At 42.1% G+C, this 21453-nt stretch overlaps 1 protein-coding gene and 1 long non-coding RNA gene across 6 annotated transcripts in view; one reads left to right on the forward strand and one right to left on the reverse strand.

The window, feature by feature from the left end:
* Fam107b (family with sequence similarity 107 member B) overlaps nucleotides 1–21453 on the reverse strand; it is a 167585-nt gene that overhangs the window by 54529 nt on the left and 91603 nt on the right. The window contains exon 1 of one of the 5 annotated variants that reach the window (XM_090318928.1): nucleotides 14626–14919. The exons of 3 other annotated variants lie outside the window; for them this stretch is intronic. In XM_090318928.1, coding sequence (XP_090175054.1) covers nucleotides 14626–14683 — 58 coding nt within the window. In that variant the 5' untranslated portion in view covers nucleotides 14684–14919. Of the gene's footprint in view, nucleotides 1–1125; nucleotides 1303–14625; nucleotides 14920–21453 lie in introns of those variants that run through there. One more of the 5 variants, XM_090318930.1, reaches the window with a different exon arrangement.
* On the forward strand, nucleotides 15027–20205 carry LOC150045943 (uncharacterized). The gene is made up of 3 exons (XR_016532754.1): nucleotides 15027–15320; nucleotides 19441–19582; nucleotides 20148–20205. It is a non-coding gene; the product is annotated as an uncharacterized LOC150045943 (long non-coding RNA).

The following is a 21453-nucleotide window of genomic DNA, read 5'->3' on the forward strand; positions in this document are numbered from 1 at the left end:
CTTTCTAGGTTCTGCCAATTCTTCCTAGATGCATACAACTTCTGAATTAAAACTTTTACACTTGCTACCTACTCTAAGGCATCTTCCCTAGACACTATCTTAACTCCATGCAACTTGGACAGTTCAACGTGATGGAGGGGGAACTAGAGGAAGAAGCTGAAGGACCTGTCTAGCCAGGAACCCTGTTAGACTTGAGGTAATCAACCTGAGGTTCCTGGCTAACAGGCCTCACTCCCTTGTCCTTTCCGTCCCTTCACTGTCACACCCATTCTAATCCAATAACTTGCTTGGTTGTCCTTGATGAAAATCTTGTAGAGAAAGGATGGGCAGAACTACTCCTCCCCGCACTTCATCCTGGTAACAGGCTTCCTCCTCGGGTTTCACAAGGGGCTGACACCATCCCCCGCTGCATGTCAAAACTCGGCCCTGGGCACCAGGCCACCTCGGAGTGATTCGAGGATGCTTCGGGAGCCGGGGAGGAGGAGATCGCTCCGAGGGGTTGAAGACGTTTGGAATCCGGGGACGACGACCCGAAGAAAACGTGAGGACTTCTTGTGTGCAAGAATCGAAATCGGAAAAGTTAACTTGCAGAACAGAAACCTTTCAGTCAGGGGGAGGCGAAGCCTAGCGACACTGCCTTTGTCTGCCAGGCGTGGGGACTGGCGGCGGGCCGCTGACCCGGGTCCGGCCGCCCCGCAGCGCAGCCCCGGCGGGAGGGCGGGCGGGCCGGCGCCGAGGACCGGGGAGCACGCGGGGCGCGCACGGGCTCCCGCCAGGGTCGGGCTCCCCCAAATGCAGGGCTGGAGCCGGAACTGAGCCCCGCAGCCAACGGCACGGGCTCCCCCTTCCTCCCGGCGCCCCCCGGCCCGGACCACCGCCTGGGCCCCGCCAGGCCCCTCTCCCCGCCCCAGGCGCGGCGCGGGGCGACCCGAGCTTCCCCCCGCTCCGCCATGCGCACGCGAACCCCCGCCCCGAGCCGCGAGCGGCTCCGCCGGCCGCGCCCCCCGGAGGGCCCCGCAGCGGGGGTCGGGCAGGCCGCCGCCGCCGCCGCCACGCCGGGTCCCCGCGGACGGCCGGCACCAGCCCCGCGTCTTTGTGTGTGAAGAAAGTGCGGGGCCAGCCTACCTCCTCGCACAAAGGCGCGCGGCTCGCTCCTCGGTTCGCTCCGGGTGCCCGCAGCGGCACGCACCGGTCCGACTGCCTGGCGGTGGCCTGAGGCGACGAGGAGGCTTCGACGGCGGCGGCGGCGGAGGAGGAGAAGAAGGCCGGGCTGGAAGCGCGTCCGGCTCGGGGCGGCTCTCACACCCCGCGGCCCCGCGCGTCCGAATTAAGCGGCGGGGCGGGGCAGGGGGCGGGGCGGGGGCGGGGCAGGGGGCGGGGCGGAGTCCCGCTGAGTCACGCCAGGCCACGCCCCCAGGCGCCGGGCACGCCCCCCCCGGCGCTGGGCGCCCCTGAGGTCTGCGCGTGGACTGCACGAGCCCGGGAAGGAGCCAGCCGGGCGTGGGGAGCGTGTGCCAGGCAGCAAACCCCAGTCCTGCCGCTTTCGCTTGGTTGGTTGCTGGGACTGGAGAGTGGCAATAACCTTGAGGGAAAAACTGGGAAAGTGGGAGGCCCACGAAGATAAATGTTCTGGCGTGGGTCTGCTGCTCTGCTTCTTTAGCGCTTCCCTTTCTGTCTGCATCTGTCTCTATGTGTCTGTCTGTCTGTCTCTGTCTACCTCTCTGTCTCCCTAACTCTGTGTGTGTGTGTGTGTGTGTGTGTCAGTCTGCCTGTCTCTGCCTGTCTGTCTGTCTGCTCTCCTTCCTCCCTCCCTCCCTCCCTCCCTCCCTCCCTCCCTCCCTCCCTCCCTCCCTCCCTCCCTCCCTCCCTCTCTCTCTCTCTCTCTCTCTCTCTCTCTCTCTCTCTCTCTCTCTCTCTCTCTCTCTCTCTCACTGGCTCGCTCTCTCTGACTCAGGTGTCTCACCTCCACTCCAAGCCTGTGACACTCAGAGGAACTGTCCTCCAATCCTTTAAGGAAGAAAACTCACCAGTGGAAACCCAATGACCTGGGGTTTACTCACATTCCTCTGCTTAAATTGAAGATTTAAATGTGTGCACCAGGAAGAAAGGGAGTCTTTCATCTTTAACAAGAAGGAAAAAAAAAAACTCCCTTTGATTGTTGTTCTTCATCTATTACAAGTTGCTTCTCTAGCCAACCCAAAGACTCTAAGATTACCATCCACCTGAATCACAACAGAGAAAAAAGCATGTGAAACCGTATCTGTTTCAGAGTAAAAATAAGGACTGCAGGGAGATAGATTATCTAAATCAAACCCTTTTAAATTTTCTTGGCAACAGATGACTAAATGTTTATTTAATGGGAAGTTTTTTCTGACTAAAACAGTTTGGGTCATGAGTACAGAGAAAAGCGCTGTGCAATAATGAATTTTAGTAAGCAAATTATTCATTCCAAACCTCTCTATCATACACCATGTCGTGAGACACAACCTTACAGCTATTTAAAGATATGACCATCCCTGAAAGCCTGCTAAGGGGTGGAATTACCTGACACCAGCCTTACAGAGAAGCCTTTTCCTGAATCTATGAACTTCATTCACAGCCTTTCCTACCATTCTTCCTTCCTCCCCTCTTGCATTGTGATTCTGTTCTTAACAATGGCTCCACCAGTCACCAACCTGAACCACAATCCAGCCTAAGCATCCCTTTCTCTGTCCACATGAGCCTCACACTGTGCAATGTGCATGATGCATAGTTGCCTCCCTCCTCCAGCCACCTGCACTGCCACAGTTGTGCCTGGGATCTGTCCCCACATTGTGCCCTCTCAGCCATGCCTGGATTCCAATGTCACAGGTCTCTTCTTCCCAGCTCTTGCCCCTGAGAACTTTCTAAGTGAAATCTGCTCAGCTTCTACTGCTGTTAAAAACCTTCCATAGAGGTGGGCACCAGTGGTTCATGCCTGTAATCCTAGCTTCTCAGGACGTTGGAATCCAAGGACCATAGTTCAAAGCCAGCAGCTCAGGCAGGAAAGTTTCATGAGACACAGTTTCATCTCCAATTCTCAGCTTTAAAAAAAAAAAAATCAGGCAGTGGAGCTGTGACTCAAGTGGTAGAGCATTAAGCTTGAGCACAAAAGCTCAAAACAATGCCCAGGCCACACACACACACACACACACACACACACACACACACACACACACATTCACACAGCCAAAGCTATCTGAGGACACAGAGAGCAGGCAACCATCCACAGTCAGCACCAGAAACCAACCCTGCTATCATCTAATCTCCAAAAACGATTTTCTTCATTTGCTGCTTTTCCTGAGCTTGAACTCAGGGTCTGGGTGCTGTAATGGATCTTTTATGCTCAAAACTAATACTCTGCCATTAAAGCCACCGCTCTCTCTCTTTTGATGATTAATTGCAGATTTGAGTCTCATGGATGTTTCTGCCTGGGCTGGCTTCAAACCACAATCCTCAGATCTCATCCTAGACTTACAGGAGTGAGCCACCACCACTGGCATAAGGTTTAGTTTATGCCACTTAGTTATGGTGGTCACCCTGTAGCAGTAACCCCGTCAGGTACTGGAACAAGCATGCCCTGGAATCTTACTCTGGTAAATCACTAACCTGCTAGTCAGTCTGATTCATCCCCCATAAAGTCTGGCAGGAGGGGGGGGGGGGGTGTGGCAGGGATGCCAAGCCATTGGCATGACATATGATCACAGACTTTCCCTATCTTGACCCTTGGAAGAAACTGTTATGTGTGGCCTGTTCCACAGTGTGAAATAGAATTTGTTTCAAGATTCTGTCATGACTCTACCCTCCAATAGCAGCTAACACATTTCTTTTAAGCAAAAAAAAAAAAGGACAACAAATATTTACTTTGCATTGCTCAATTCAAATATTCATTAAATAAAGACAGAAAGCTAAACTGGAAGCCAGTGGCTCACACTGGTAATCATAGCTACTTAGAAGGCTGAGATCTGGAGAATTATAGTTCAAAGCCATCCTGGATAGAAAAACTTTGCAGACTCTATCTCTAAAATCCCCAGCAAAATGTCAGGCAAGGAGGTAGAATGACAGCTATGAGCAAGGTCTGAGTTCAAACCTGATACCAGGGAAGAAAAAAAAAAACAGCAGGTCCACCTTAATTTATTAAATCCATTGTTTGGGACTAAATATTACACATCCTAGAGAAATCTCAGGTAAGATCAACTACCTAGTTTAATTTGGGAAGGATGGAGAGACGGCTCAACAATATTGTGTCAGCCTCACAAGCATAAGCTCTGAGTTCAAATCCCTAGTATCTTTCTCCCCTAAAAAAATTATGTGCCCCCCCCCAGGAACCACTGTAGAAGGATCCTGGAATGAGAAATGAAAGGTTATGGATTAGGATGATATTTATGTTTGTATTCTCACCACTCCTCACAGCTCCTAAACATAGTAGACTTGGGATTGATGCTTGCTGAATTAATAAGCATTTCTGGGCACAATTGGACTTCTCAAGAGGACACCAGGAGACACTGAACTCTCAGCCTGAGTCTAAAGTCCTATACTTGCCACATTGTGAACGTGGACAGAACCCTGGGAAATGTCAGGGAAATGGGTGTTGTAGGAGTCTACTGAGCTGTGATTAGATTTCTCTTCCGTGGCTGGACTCAGTTTATCAGGAGGAAATGGCACACTTGGAATCTCCAAATAGAGCACAAAGAAAATGCTCTTCTGAATGGTATCTGACAATCTCTAATCTTAAATTACTGGAAAACATACTCAATAATTTTCCATTTAGAGCATGCATGTGCAAGGGACCTACAGACTCAGGTTTAGCCCCTTCCTTTAGCTGTGATAGCTGGTACCCTTTTACTTTTTTAATGTTATATTATGTTGGTATGTATGTATGTATGTATTTTGTGTTGGTACTGGGACTTGAACTTAAGATCTAGACACTGTCCTTTAGCTTTTTCTCTCAAGTTTGGTGCTTGAGAAAAATGAGTTCAAGCCCCAATACCAGCACACACACACACACACACACACACACAACAAAGATAGTAAATCAGGGGCTGGGAGGTAGCTCAGTGGCAAAGTGCTTGCCTAGCAAGTGCAATGTCCTGGATTCAATCCCCAGTATCAAAAAAAAAAGTAATAAATAATTCACAAAGAAATGAAATTTTCACTTTGAATCACATTTTATTTTATCTTACCTTATTTTGAACCATTCCTAAGGCTTGAACTCAGGGCCTGGGTGCTGTCCCTAAGCTTTTTCATTTAAGGCTAGCATTGGAGTCATACTCTACTTCTGGCTTTTGGTGGTTAATGAGAGATAGAATCTGCCCAGACTGCTGTGAACTGTGATCCGCAGACCTCAGCTTCCTGATTATAGTCTTGAGCCCCCTACACCTGGTTTAAATCACATTTTAAAGCCTTCTTCCTGAATACCCATATCCAGTGTCTGTTACTACATAAGAAATGACCTCAAACTTAGTGTCTTCAAACAAGAAGTGATTTGCTCACAATACTGTGGGTTGGCAGAGTGGACAAAGCTCACCTCAGCTACCAATCTCCAAGTCATTCCATTTGGTAGTAATTCCATACATATACATATATATAGTCGGAGAGTTTATATATGGAATATACATATGTAAGTATATGGTATATGTTACAGTACATAGGGTATATATACATAAATAGTATATATGTATATACATATACTTATGTGTATATGTATTTGCCTACCTTTTATTTGGTGTAATAAGTTCATGGTATAATGGAATGAAGACTAGGTTTGAACTAAAAAGGTGTGCTTTCTGCTTCTGTTCTACTCCCAGTTACTTAGTCCCTTTGGCCAGGATCTATTACTCACTATGGCCCTCACTTTCATTGGACTTAATGGTAAATGATTCCTCCCATGTAGAAAAGCCGAACAGTAGCAGTGTTGGTATCAGACTTGGTTGGAGAGGAAGGCTGTTCCATCCACCCTGCGTTTACAACTGAAGTCCAACCTGCAGCTAATGTTAAATCTTGCCAGAACAGGTTTGCTTATTAACCCTGCTTAGAGAAGCATGTCACCCACAGCATTTGAACTGCTAATGATTACTAGGTCTTTAAAACTTTTCCCAGTGATAACATTGTTGCAACAATTTAACATAAACTCAAGATCTAACTAGCCTTACCATTGGTTCCATAAGGTTAAGAATAATGTAAGCTTGAACTTTATGAGGAAAGAGATACAATGAATGATAAAAGATAGAGTCTTTGTTAGGGAGCTGAAGACATTTGCAGCAAATGTTGTGCAATGTTTCGGGTTCACCTTCTCAGATATTTACCATCCATACTCAGGACAACCTGCTCTGTCCTTAGATTCCAGCCACACCACCCCCACTTTCATGACCTCTCCCTTCCAAATGAACAGCTGAAACATAGCAGGATATGCTGCTTTTGACACGCACCTGCTTCCCAGCTTCCCTCTCTCTTTCTGACAACTGTTTAAGCCATCTGTGATCATCTCTGCATCATCAAGTTCACAACTGCTTGAAGGATATCTGGAGGAAGTGCAAGTCTAGAGTCAAGACTATCCCACTATCCCATTCTCCAAAAGAATGAGAAAATTAACAAACTCTGTCCAAAATAAAGAGGCGACATATAGACCAAAGCAGATGGAAAGAGATCAAGTAAAAGATACTAGGAATTAAAATGGAAACATGCCTAGAGACACTAAAAAGCTGAAAAGACAAGATAAATAAATGCACTAGAGTGGCATTGCTGGATCATAAGGCAGTACTCTGTTTGGTGTTTTGAGGAATTTCCAAACAGCCTCACTCTTGGGCACATATCCAAAAGTTTACAAAGCAGGATACAGTAAAGATGTTTGCACATCCATATTCATTGTTTCACTTTTCACTAGAGCCAAGTTATGGAAACAGCCCAAATGTCCTATAATAAATGAATGGATTAAGAAAATGAGGTATATAAACATGCAATGGAATTTTACTTATCAAATCCCCAAAAGAAATGCAGTATGTACACTTAACAGGCAGGCACTGGTGGTTTACCCCTGCAATCCTAGCTACTAAGGAGGCTGAGATCTGAGCATTGAAGTTCAAAACCAGCCTGGCAGGAAAGTCCCTGAGACTTTTATCTCTCACTAACCAACAAGAAACCCGAAGTAGCACTCTGACTCAAAGTGGTACAATGCTAGACGTGAGCAAAAAAGTTCAAGGATGGCACCCAAGCCTTGAGTTCAAGCCTCACGACTGACAAAGGAAAAAAAAAAGAAGCTAACAAACCCATCTGTATACATGCTTTTCAACAAAATTATCTTGAAGGTAAGCAACAGTCAACATTTAAATCTTTTGGATATTTACCAAACAAGATATCCATAACTGAAGCTAGATTTACGTATTGAATCAAATTAAAAATCTTAATGATGGAGATGAGGGTATATCCCAGTGGAAGAGTGCATGTGTGATATATGTGAGACCTCGGGTCCAATTCCCAACACCAAACCAACAAACTAACAAATAAGTCATTATGATGGAATTATGTAAAAGCATTATTATATGACTTCCTAATTATGTGAATGAGTCACAAAAATCAGATTAATGTTTTGTTTTTTTCAAACATTTTTATAACAATTATTTTCATCTTTTCTAAAGGAGGTTGGCTATTCTCTGTAGTCCTAAAAGATGGCATTTTAAAATATTATTGCAATCAGTTTACAAATGGCAGAACTGCAAGGCCTCATTGGAAATTCTGATAAAGCTGAACTTAGAGTCCATTGCACATTTGCTGGTGTGACAATTCTTAGACTCAGCTTAATATATGGGAAAAGAACCTGATCTACAGTTTTATGGAGATATATTGAAAACTTGTACTCCACAGCAAACAAAAAGACCAAAAAGCTCAGTTTGAACTGAGCTTTCCCCTATTATCAGTGCTTTTCCCAATGACATAGAATAAGCCCAGGGGATTATTAATGAGGACGTAAATGAATATGCATGAGCTGGACTTCCACCAAGGAACTGATAAAAGGTATTATTCTGCTTCTCAGGTTGGCCTGCTATTAAAAAGTGGATAAAATCCAGTGGCTATACTGTTGGCAAGTTTGTGATAGATTTTCTTCTGGGCTTATTAGAGAACACAAAACTTCATTAAATAAGAAAAACAACAAAGAAAGATTTGAGCCAGTAAAAATAATCTTTAATAAAGTGGACAGGGAAAGAAAGGGAGAGAAAGAGAATAAGATAAAAGGAAAGAAAGAAGAAAGACAGGAGGAACAAATGCCAAACAAGAGCAAGGTAGGAGAGAGGAGAAAAGGAGATAAAGACTCTGGTAAGGAAAAGGAAATTGGCAAAGAGAAAGACTTGGGATGTCTTAAGGATTTTTTTTGTAGGCCATGGCCTGGTTTCACTATGAATTTAAAGACAGGAAATAAGCCTTCCTGTGGAGGCTATTCTTGCTCTGAACCTTCTAGCCATTGCTGCATGATAAGACAAGAGTGCCTGCAAACAGCCAGGTTGCACCTGAATGTTGGAGTCTTTACTGAGTTTTATTTCTGGGGAGCAGTTGTGTCTCTGACTTGAAACAGGAAGTCATGGAGAGCCCTAGTCTTGCTCACAGGAAGTCAAACTACCCAGGAGACATTGTCATTAAAAAATAAGCAAAAATGAATTTAAAAAGGAACCAGCGGTACAAACTGAATTCGTTAACAGGTCATTGTAAGACGGTACCTTTCATCATTCAAAGCTGAATTCCACAACTGATGGCTTCATAGATGGAGAAAACAACCAAATAGTGGTCTGTGTTTGAGTTAAATAAAAGTGGAACTGTGAGCTCAGAGCCCAAACTGCTGGAGACCATAAGCAAGCAGTCCTTAGTTGGAAAGTAGAGCACAATGTTATCTAGGATGGATTAGTCTGATTCCTAATTCCCTGAACCTTAGAGTGTAACCCAATTTGAAATAAAATCGTGGTAGATTTAATTAATTCCAGAGATCATACTGAAGCAGCGCGTGCTTCTAACCTAACACTATTGTGTCTTACAAGAAGAGAAGGAACACAGAGAGGAATACACAGGGAGATAATATGGTCATGTGGCTTACCTCACTTAATGTATTTTTTTCCTAAGTCTTGCCATTTCCTGGGGAATGGTACAATATCATTCTTTCTAATAAACCAGTAAAATTCCATTGTGCACGTATACCACATTATCTTCACCCATTCATCCACTGAGGCACATCTAGGCTGATTCCGTATCTTGGCTGTGGAAAATCAGCACTGGGAAATGAGTACCTGCAAGAGGGGTTGGGAGTCAAGGGGAAAGGAACAGAGGAATGAAGGGGGAGAAGAATGCAGTCAAGAATTGATTGTATGTACTGCAAAACTAAGACAAATAAGGGAGGAAGTAGAGCTGTGGCTTCAAATGATAGCATGCTAAACTTAAGTGAGAGAGCTTAGGGGCAGTGGTCAAGCTCTGAGTTCAAGTCCATGAATGACAAAAAAGAAAGAAAAAGAATAAAGGAAGGGGTCGGTTGAAGGGGAATGAGAATATTGAAGGAAGTGACACTGGTTATGATGCATTACATTCACAAAGTGCTTTATTATATGGCACCTCTTTTGTACAACTACTTAAAGCTAATTCTAAAAATTTTTAAAGAATTGCAAGATTATTTTATCCTTTATCAGATATTGCCAATATTTTCTCTGAACTTCTACTTTAAAAAATCGTTTTCTTTTTGTCATTAAAAGAAGAAAAATAACTAAATTAAATGAAGTTGTATAAACCATTTTCTATAGTTTGTGCTTTTGTAGCCTATATATTTTTTTTAAAAAATTTGTCCAAAGTAATATTCTTTCTCTTATAATTTCTTCTACTGGTTTTAGAGCACTTGCTTTTCACTTCATTTATAGTGCATTTCAATTTTAATATTTTTATATGGTGTTCAGTAAGAGTTGAGTTTCTAGTATTGCTCCAGTTGTTTACACACTGACAGCTTGGTATCTTTTATGGAAATGACACTATGCAAGTATAGGTCTATTTCTGAGCTTTCTATTTGGTTCTATATATCTATATATCTATGTTTTTATAAATATCACATTGCCTTCTTTGCCTAGCCTCATTTTAACTATTAAAATTGGGTTATATGACTTACCCAACTTTGTAATTCTTCAAAAATATTTTGATTTTACAAGGCCATTTGCTTTTCATATGCTTTTTAAAACAACATGGGTTTTTTCAAAATCTTTACTGAGTTTTCTTTAATATAACTTAATAATGATACAGTTAATATATTTGAGATTATACTAAATATATCAATGCACAGAAACTGACATAAAACTGTTATATCAATATTTAACCTTTTACATTAAACATGGAATATCCATATATTTCTGCTTTTATACATTTCTCTCATAAATGTTTTTGTAACTTTTGGCAACCAAACTCTACATATTTTGTGAATTTTTTCCTATTTCTTGGCTTTCATGATTGGCCCTGTGTCTTAATGAAGCATGATAAACTCATATGTTCTGGTAGCTCTATTTGATAATTCTTTGGGTTTTTAAAAGGCAGATAATCATGTCATTTGCAAAAAAGACAGCCTTGTTTCTTAGGTTCCTTATATTTTAAACTTGGCATTCCTTTCAGGGAGCTCAAGGGAAAGGAAAATGACAGCAGGCAATGAGAGGAAAGGTATTCAGACTCTTTATTTAGCTGCTTTGAAAGCACACATGTAACTGCTACTTATTTACATGGTTTCACTTTATAATTTTTCTGTTCAACTGTGCTAGTATTATACTTGCTCTGTGATTGACTCCTATTGCAGACTATTTGGTCTAAGACTTTTGAGTGTAAGCTATAATATTCCTTTCGGTTAAAATCGTTCCTCCGGAGCCCCACTCTTTTACATTTGCTTTTAAAAATGTATACAAAATAGAATGTTTCGTGACTAGATGTAAATCAAAGGCCAGAGGGCTAAGGACAATCAAAGTAAGACATCTGATTAAAGAGTTGAGGCCAAGGAATTACAGAATGTAACATACAAAAAAAAAGAAGCATAATGCTTACCTTCGTGGGCCTGAACTCTATTAAAGGGAACTAGATACTTGGGTTTGAGAACTCCCCCAGGTCCCCAGATTCAAGGCATCTACCAATTTTAGTCTGGGAAGACAGTATAAGTACAGCTCAAGCTGATTCTTTGAGGCATTCTCAGCCTCTGTTGGGTGGGACCAGCCTTTTTCTACAGTGAGAAAGAGAAGATGACATACAGAGAGCCAAAAAGAAAGTGGAAAACGGGTTTTTAGGTGGAAAAAGACCTATGAAAACATCTTACAGTAGGGAAGATGACAATGGACGCAAACAAAAAAGTACATGGGAGGTGAGTTGTGACCCCCCCAGGTTTTGTCCCCTCAAATTACCCACAGAACATTTAAAATATTAGAATAACCTCTCTTTATCAACAAGACTTGCCCACCATCTTCTGTAAAGTAAGACACATGGTTTGTATATCAACACATTGAGTGGAAGCCTATCAATCTGTGTGTATTCAACGAACACTCATGCACCTAAAATGGGACCAGAGTTCAAGATGCAAGAATATGGAGATTACAAACAAGATTGCTGAGCTCATATCAATGGCTCATGTCTATAAACCTAGCTACTCAGGAAAACTGAGATCTTAAGATCATGGTTTAAAGCCAGCCTGGGCAGGATAATTCATGAATCCCTTATCTCCAATAAATCATCCAAAAAAAATCTGGAAGGAGAAGTAGAGTACCGGCCCTGAGTAAAAAAAAAAACAAAAACACAAAACTAAGAGACAATACCTAATCCCTGAATACTAGCACAGGAAAAAAAGAGAGAAAGAGAGGGTGGGAGGAAAGAGAGGGAGGAGGGAAGGAAGGAAGGAAGGAAGGACGGACGGACGGAAGGAAGGAAGGAAGGAAGGATAAGAAAGGAAAAGATTGTTGTCCTCAATTAGCTCACAGCCCAATTGAAGAGACAGACAATAGAGCCAACAATTATGATATAATGAAATACTGTGATAAACAAATACTTGGGAGAAGAAAAAAAAAACAGGAAGATTCTTAAGAAAAACTTCCCAAATGGCATTCCATATAATCAAAATGTTGAACAAAGAAGTACATTCTAGAACACTAGAAACCCTGTTATTGGCCGTCTGGATACAGATAGATGGTCAATTAATCAGACTGGGGAATTTATATGCATAGTGTATATGCTAAACATTTAATTTACCTTAAACATACACTGAGTAGTTCCCAGGGTTTGTTCAATGCTATACTCAAACATGTCTTGTAATTCAAGTTCCCTCTTTCTCAGAAATCTCACCTACAATGAATTAACTACACAATTTCAAGTGTATTTCTTTAAAAGGAAGTAAGAATATGAATAGAATCTTTCTTGAATTATATTTTATGCAGCTCATCTTCATTCTTTTCCAACTACTCAATTTGATAACCTTCCTTCTTTTGGCTCTCATATTTCATTGACTCAATGTTAAATTCTATGACAGAATTACATTATGTACAGTGTACAGTAAATATAATTGACACCAACAAGATTGAAGCAAACACACCTTATTTTTAGTAAGAAAATAATTCAACAGGGAGTGCAGAGATTAGAAAGTACCAGCAGATCATAGGTCTCATATTGTATGCCACACACAAATTATAGTGAGTCACCAGGGCCAAGAAGGGTCTAAGTGAAGACCTTTCCTAAGAATCACTAAGAATTTATCCTAAGAATCTGTCTTAAGAAAAGACATGGGTCAAGCACTGATGATTCATGCCTGTAATTCCAGCTACTCAGGAGATTGAGCTCTTAGGATTGTGGTTCAAAGCTAGACTGAAAGAAAGCAAGAAAGTCCAAGAGACTCTTATCTCCAATTAACTACCAGAAAACTGGAAGTGATGCTGTGGCTCAAAGTGGCAGAGCACTAGCCTTGAGAGAAAAGAGCCCAGGTCCTGAGTCCAAGTCCCACAGCTGGAAAAAAAGAAAAGAAAAGAAAAAACCGGGGCAGGGAGTTTGGCCTAGTGGTAGAGTGCTTGCCTAGCATGCATGAAGACCCAGGTTCGATTCCTCCGTACCACATACATAGAAAAAAGCCGGAAGTGGTGCTGAGGCTCAAGTAGTAGAGCTCTAGCCTTGAGAAAGTCCAAGGACAGTGCTCAGGCCCTGAGCCCAAGCCCAGGACTGGCAAAAAAAAAAAAAAAAGGCATCCAAAGGTCAGTAACCAAGTAACCAACAGAGACTTGGAAATGAGCACAACAAAACACAAATATCTGAAGGAGATAGAACTCAGGACTCAGGAATAAAACAAACTCTCACAGTCAGGCTTTGTTTTATTTTTGGTTTTGTTTGGTTGTTTTTTGTGCTGGTACAGGGACTTGAACTCAGGGCCTATGTACTACCCTTTAGCTTTCTCACTCAGAGCTGGTGCTCCGTCACTAGAGCCATTGCTTCTACTTCTGATTTTTTCCTAGTTAATTGTAAATAAGAGTCTTGCAGACATTTCTGCTCCAGCTGGCTTCAAACCAAGATCCTCAGATATCAGCTTCCTGAGTAGCTAGGGTTACAAAGAGGAGTCACAAATACTTGCTAGGCTTTATATTTTAAAGACATCTAAAACAACCCATTTTCCTTTACTTCCCTTACACTCAACAAAAAGTATCAACCTCATCTTTCTCAACAATAACACTGAATATTACTGAAAACATCACCTTTTAAACAAATTTGCCAATATCAGTGACAGTAATCTGAGTAATGGGACCGTGTATGTCACTTTCTTGTGTCACAACCATGGTACTTAGATGCTTTGTTTTGTTTTGCCAGTCCTGAGGCTTGAGCTCAGGGCAGGGCTCTGCCCTACCACTCTACCACTTGAGCCACTACTTCTGGCCTTTTCTGTTTATGTGGTACTGAGGAATCTAACTCAGGGTTTCATGCATGTGAGGTAAGCACTCTACCACTAGGCCACATTCCCCAGCCCAATTCCTAGCAATCTTAATGCAGGTGATCGACGCTTAGACACCAAGTCAGAAAATACATTTAGGACTACTCAAAAGCCAATAAAAGTTGTGTAAGCCATTAATAAAGCCAACAATATACTGAATAATAAATAAAGCCAGAATACCCACCAGAAAATAGGAACGGTGCAGGAGCTGTTCTGAGGTTGGCTGAAAAGACTGGAGATGACATGGAAGAGTTTGAACGTTCTTATGTGGCATGCCATATATGGCAATAACAAGTACTTCTTAAGATAAATGTGCCAGGATAAGTCAGGCAGCTAACAAAGGTGGGAATAAAGGCCCAGAGGTAAATAGAATAATGAAATAAATAATACAGAGACCTGATCCGTGGAAAGCAAGATTTGTTTATCTTGATCAGCAAACATTGAAGAGTTTGATACACATATACTCCTACTAGTCTGTTGACACTTTTTGTATGGCAATAATTCTACTAATTAGTGTGTGTCTGTCCCCTTCTCAGCCCTGTCAGTTTTTCCAACTTGGCACCAATTCAAGATCATCTCTGATCACTGCTTTGACCCTAAGATGAAGCCTTGCCCACGCCCATTCACCTTCTCAGGACAGTGAGCAGAGCCCAGCTCACCTTTGAAATGGCTTCCATTCAGGGCTGTTCCAGCAAAAGGCCTGTCAGTCACGAACATGACAGTTTTTGGCAGCCCTGCAGGAGGTTCATAAGACAGACGAACAGGAGGGACCAGCCCTGCTCTGCAGCTGTGACATGATGTGCCAAAACAGGCATTAATGTCGCGTGGAAGAGAAACAGGCAGAAGGGACAGAAAGGATTTGTCTCATATTAACATTGAGCTGCATTTAACAATCCAGATAAAATTTCTTGGTCTGTGTGTTTGGTGTGTCTGTCTGTGTCTGTGTCTATGTCTGAGTCTGGGGGGTGGGTATGCATGTGTAAATTCTAGTGGTTTACGGAATGTAGCACTGTTGCTTAGAAGCTGGAGGGGCAGGGGGTGGGGTGGGGGAGGGGAAAGAGAGGGGAGAGGAGGAATAGAATTACATCAATATTCAGGAGTACTTTAGCCCAGACCCACTTGATTTGACACAACAAGCACAGCCATCCAACCCTGCATGCAGCTGCTGATGGATAAATGAGCAGCTCATTTCAACGGGCCTGCTGAATAATCAAGGCTTAAAAGGCAAAATCCTAATGGAATCAGATCTCTCTGCCTACATCATTAGAAAACACAGAGCTGTACTTCAAAGCACATCCTATCTTCCTCCCTCATTAGAGCTGAGGGGAGGCCCAGGACACCAGGTCCCACCAAGGTACTTTGTTTTGAAGCTGGCGAAGCAGGAAAGAGAAAGCTCTCTCCTGTTATGCTGATCTTATTTACCATGTCCAGGCCTGGTCACTGCTGGTCACTGACAGGCCCTGGGTGGCTTTGGATTTATACAAGACTTGTTCAATGTAGCCTGAATGAACTGTCCTCTCTGTTTTCAATAAGCAATTCATTAGCGAAACAATACTGTTTTATCTTTGAATCAAAATGGGGAGTTTTCAGTTGTTCTGTGAATTATCTAAGAGCTGGACCTATTGGAATTTAGGTGTCTACAAGTATATTCCCCTGTAATACTTTGTTGATTTGGCTTCTCATTGGGGGACTTTAGTTCTGAACAAAACTGACTTTCTTTCTTTCTTTCTTCCTTTCTTTTTTGCCAGTCCTGGAGCTTGAACTCAGGGCCTGAGCACTATCCTTTTCCTCAAGGCTAGTGCTCTACCACAGAGCCACTTTTGGCTTTTCTATATATGTGGTACAGAGGAATCGAACCTGGGTCTTCATGCATGCTAGGCAAACACTCTACCACTAGGCCAAACTCCTGGCCATGGAAACAAACTTTCATAGAAACTGATCATGGCATTTGAGAAGGGACATTTTAGAACTTCAGGTGTCATGTCCTATGGGTTTTCATGTATCTCAGCAGAGGTCTTTCAGTCATGCATAAAAACTACCACTGAAGTGGTAGGCTGACGCCTAGCCACTCAGGAGGCTGAGATCTGAGAATCAAGGTTCAAAGCCAGGCCAGGCACAAAAGGACCTGAGACTCTTATCTCCAATTAACTACTAGAAAATGGGAAGTGGGACTTGGCTCAAGGGTAGGGCAGTAGTCTTGAGCTGAAGAGCTCAGGGACAGTGCCCAGGCCAACTTCAAGCCCCATGACCCACAAAAACAAACAAACAAACAAACAAACAAAAAACCCAAAAAACCCCACCACTGAGAACGGGATCGATGGCCTCTTAATTCATTCCTGCTCTGGGTCCACATGAGCTGTGCACCTCATTCCATCTCTTGGCCATCATTTATAGTTTTGTTTTGTTTTTGTTTTGGCCAGTCCTGGGGCTTGCACTCAGGGCCGGGGTGCTGTCCTTGGGCTTTCTCAAGGCTAGCTCTCTACCACTTGAGCCACAGCAACATTTCTGGCCATTTCTGTGTAGATGGTACTGAGGAATCGAACCCAGGGCTTTGTGCATGCTAGGCGAGCACTCTACCACTAGGCCACACTCCTGGCCCTTGACTGTCATATAAATCCTCGTTTATTACCCAGATTTTCTCCCAGACCATGTGGCCACATTCCCTGGCATCATCAACTTCTCTTCCCTCACAGTATGCTCTTAATTAGAAAGGACTATGGCCTGAAGGTGAATCCTTGCAAGATATTTGCAAGGCAGACACTGGTGGTGGGCCTATTTCCTTCCAGGCACTAATTACCATCCAGGCAATTTAGGTAAATTGCCCTTCCTTCAAAAGCAGCGTTCAGGCAAACTGAAGATTACAGCCAAATGATTAAAAAGGAGCCATTCCTAAATGAATGTTATTAATTCTTAAAGTATTGTCATTTAATTCTACCAAAACATCCCTTAATCACAGTCCTATTTTGTTATGGTCATAAAGCTAAACAAGCAGGAAGGAGAGAGCACAGGAATCTAAAAGATGTTTGGCAGATAGCACCTCTACTAGGTGGAGAGAAAGAATGTGAGACAAATTCAGAATAGAAATAAGCTTTGAAAAGGTAGAAGGGTCCCTTGCTTAGTAACTGCAAAGCCCTGAGTTCAAACCCAGTACTGAACCAGAAGAAGAAGAAGAAGAAGAAGAAGAATAAGAATAAGAATAAGAATAAGAAGAAGAAGAAGAGGAGGAGGAGGAGGAGGAGGAGGAGGAGGAGGAGGAGGAGGAGGAGGAGGAAGAAGAGGAGGAGGAGGAGGAAGAAGAAGAGGAGGAGGAGGAGGAGGAGGAGGAGGAAGAAGAGGAGGAGAAGGAGAGGAGGAGGAGGAGAAGGAGAGGAGGAGGAGGAGGAGGAGAAGAGAAGGAAGAAAGTAAAGCAGGTAGGGAAAAAACAGGGAGAGAGAGAACAGGAAGAGAGAGGAGAGGGAAGGATAGAGAGGGATAGAGAAAAGGAAGGATGGGGTAGAAAAAGGAGAGAGGGGAATAAAAGAAACTAGTGTTAAAAATGTTAAATCTAATTAAGGAGTAGAGGAAGGAGTGAGATAGGAATTAGAGATTGGAAGGGAGGTCATATGAAATCAGATAACCCAATTAAAGAGTAATCACAAAGACATGAACATGAATTCAGTGGAGCCTAGATTTAAGAAAACAACTTGTAGCATAGTATTGGTATAAGCCACAGTCACAGAAGGATCCATAGGGCAGACTCCCAGGGAGGAAAACCACGTGGGGGGGGGTGGTTGGAGCTCTTGGGTTCACACTCAGATCAATCTCTTCAGTTTGCATGCAATGAGGTCTCTGAGACGGTAACCTCAATGCATCTGGAAGAGATTCAGAAAGGATTCTCAAATTTCTTGGAAAAGAAATGGAATGAATGTAGCATGCTGTCTTGGTTTTTGTCACACACATATTTTGATCCTGGTCATACTTAGAATTAAATCTAACTATTGCTGTATAAATCAAACTCATTGCATTAATATTTTTATGTCAACATAATTTGTATTGTGTATTTTATTTATTTAGTTAGTTAATTATAATTATAATCTGTTCTGGGGCCTGAATTCTGACCCTGAGCTTCTTTTGCTTTTATGGCCTTCTACCATATGAGCCACAACACCACTTCTGGCTTTTTCTGAGTAGTTTACTGGTGATAATAAGTTTCACAGCCTTTCCTGTTCTGCCTGGCTTTGAACCATGATTCTCAAATCTCAGTCTCCTGAGTAGCTAGGATTACAGGCGTGAGCCACCAATGCCTGGCTTATAGTTTAAATATTTTATTATCTGCAGTAAGTTGACAAGGTTAATAGATTTATGGTCATGCTTTTAAGCTGACATGATAAAACCAAATTTGTACACAGTATTGAAGCTCCTCGTAGAACTAAAGATGACACAATTGCCTATCAATGTATTTTATATGTTAGCCATATATTGCAAAAAAAAAGAATGAATACATAAATAAAGACAAAGTGTGTAGCTTGGTGTGGTGGTGAATGTTTGTAATCTCAAGTACTAAGGAAGCTGAAGCAGAAGTAACACAAGTTCCAGGCCAGCTTGGACACTTAGGGAGATCTTTTCTGAAAATATAAAATGAAAATGAAAAAGGTAGAGACTTAGCTCAGTGACAGAATGTTTGCTCAGCAGGTATGAGGTCGTGGGTTCAATCCTCATTACTATCAAAACAATTAAAGGAAAGAAACATGAGTTCATGCTTAAAAGTTGGATCAAATATTAATCATAGATGTAACCAGCAATTTAAAAATATGCTGGCATTAGAATGCTTACCCCCTTTTTGACTTTTTTTTTGGGTGCTAGGAATCAAACCCAGGACACTGCACTTGTAGGCAAGCACTTTGTCACTGAGCTACATCCCAGGCTCGGTTACCCCCTTCTGTAAAAATACTTAGAAATAAAAATTATATTTCTAAAATCAGTTGATATTTTATATATAATACAGTGTGACTAATAAACTTAAGGAGAATGATGTTTTAATTTAATTAATGAATTTATTTATTTTGCTGGTTCTGAGGTTTGAACTCTGGGCCTGGACACTATCCCTAAGTCTCTCTGTGCTCAGGATTAGTATTCTACCATTTGAGGCACAGTGCCACTTGTGGCTTTTTCTGAGTATTTTATGGGAGATAAGAGTATCACAGATTTTTTCTGCCCAGGCTGAGTTCGAACCACAATCCCCAGATTTCAGCCTTGTGAGAAGCTAGGATTACAGATATGAGCCACCAGTACCTGGTGGTTTTAAAATCAAATATTAATATTAAAAATGTATAATACACCAAAGTATAATCTCTCCCCCTAAGGCATATGAAATGGATGGTTACTTTATTTTGAAGAAGAGATAGTGGGTTGTATGTCTTCTTTGAAGTTACATAATAAGTGACCATTTGAATGACAGTGAGACACTTTGATGAAGTTTTATCTCCTTCCACAGGCTGCTATTCACAGATAGAGGTTTCCTTTGCAGAAGAATTTCCAGTTCACTCTATTGAAGCTCAAGGCAATAATGAGACTTATAAGAAATGTGCAAAACAAATTTCTTTCCTCTTCAGCAGTTTTCTCTGAAGTGAATCCTGGTAAGACTTGCTCTATTTCCTTCCTTCTCCCTAATCTGAAAAGGAATAGTGCCAATACAGTTGTAGGAGGAAAAAAGAGGGGGGAGTTGCAAGCTGTTACCCCAGTGATTATTAGCAAAATTCAGAATTGACTGCAAGTACCCATTCTTCCCAAAGAAGGCCAGTGAGAAATAAAACACTTTTCAGAAACAGCTGCCTTTTCCATATATATATATGTGTGTATATGACTTATCTCCCATTTTCAAAACTGTGTTTTAAAAGTAATTCTCTTCAAGAGCACTCATGTCTGGGTACTGAAAAATAAATCACCAGTGAAAACTCTTCAGATGCTATGGTCTGATTTCAGTGAGTGATAATGGGATCTAGTCTGTTCGAAATAGTTGACCTAATGGACTTTTATTATTATTTTATATTTATCGAGAGCCAACAAAACTGAACACGAGGTAAACAGAAAGGTATGAAATTGTGTGGATCATTACAAAGACCTTCCTGTTTGGATCCACATAGATACTTTTCTGGTACTGTTTCTAATTATCTCACATGTCCTCTTTTGTTTCTTTCTTAGAAACCTCAGCGTTTTCTTCCGTCTCTCTCTGGACACCACACAGTACCTCTTCATCAGGTATATAGCATAATCACTTCCTAGCTTACCAAAATCTCTTCCCTGAATCATCACTATGATAGCTCCTCATATTCAATGTCCACAAAAAGTTCCTTCTTACCATTCTAGGATACATTTTTGCTTTTGACTTTCCTGGGATGAATCTATTTTTTTTTAATATAAAGGTTCTATTTTGCTGGAAGAGGTAGGTTACTGTATAATTTCTATGGCCCAACTCTTCAAATCCATTGAGATAGACTGATTTCCTGGAATTTGTCAGAGAATCATCAAGAGTAGATCAGACCTGAACGTGGTCATTTAAATATTTGCCTAACTCATTTGCAAGCCTATCACTACAACCCCAAACCTAACCCTCCCATCGAAAGACAGTCCAGGAGAAAGGGCATAACTGACAAATGGCCCCTCATCTGTGTCTGTGAACTCCTGATCTTTCATCCTAATGACTTTACCTTCAGACCTGCTTTTTTTGTTTTCCTCCCTAGTGAATTCCATTCTGCCTAATCCATGGGCACTTTTTTTTTTCTTAATGAGGGACTGGCTACATAGCTTTTAGAGTCTCAGGTAAGAGGAAAATGTATGATTACTTGCTTTAAAGAAATGATGGGGTGTTGGTGTCAGTGGCTCACACCTGTCATCGTAGCTAGTCAGGAGGCTGAGAGCTGAGGATTAGATGTGAAGCCAACCTGGGGGGTTAATCACCAAAGAACTGAAATCAAAGCTGTGGCTTCCCATTTTCCCTTGCAGGCAGAAAAAAAAAAAAAGCAACTCAAGCTCGGAGTTCCAGCCCCAGAACTGCCCTCCCCCATCCAAAACATAAAAAATTAAACATGTCCTGATGGTGATCTTCAAAGTATTAAGCCAACTAAAAGGATCTTTGTGCACTTAGTCCATGTACTATGGTAACTTATGAAGAAAAAGCCCAACCCAAGTGTTCATTGACATCTCACAAGAGGACTCAGAAACCAGGCCATGAGAAATACTACAAAAAGGAACTGTTTCTCAGGGGAGAAGGTAGGTGTGAAGAAAGGCTGGGAAAGGAAAGATGAGGTGTAAGGTAAGGATAAGAAAAAGAGACCATTAGGACATGGCAGAGGGATGAAAGGTTGAACAACAGAAGAGACTGCTCAGGGGTACAGGAAAGTGTAGGTTGGGAAAGGGGTTCAGAAATGGGGCAGGGTGTCACTCTGTAGAAATAATTGTTTTAGAATAAAAGCACCTCAGGAAGGAGAGGTCAGTTCCTGTGCAATTC

The sequence above is a fragment of the Megascapheus bottae genome, chromosome 26, assembly GCF_031878675.1.
Source record: "Megascapheus bottae isolate mThoBot1 chromosome 26, mThoBot2.hap1, whole genome shotgun sequence".
Lineage (NCBI taxonomy): Eukaryota > Metazoa > Chordata > Mammalia > Rodentia > Geomyidae > Megascapheus > Megascapheus bottae.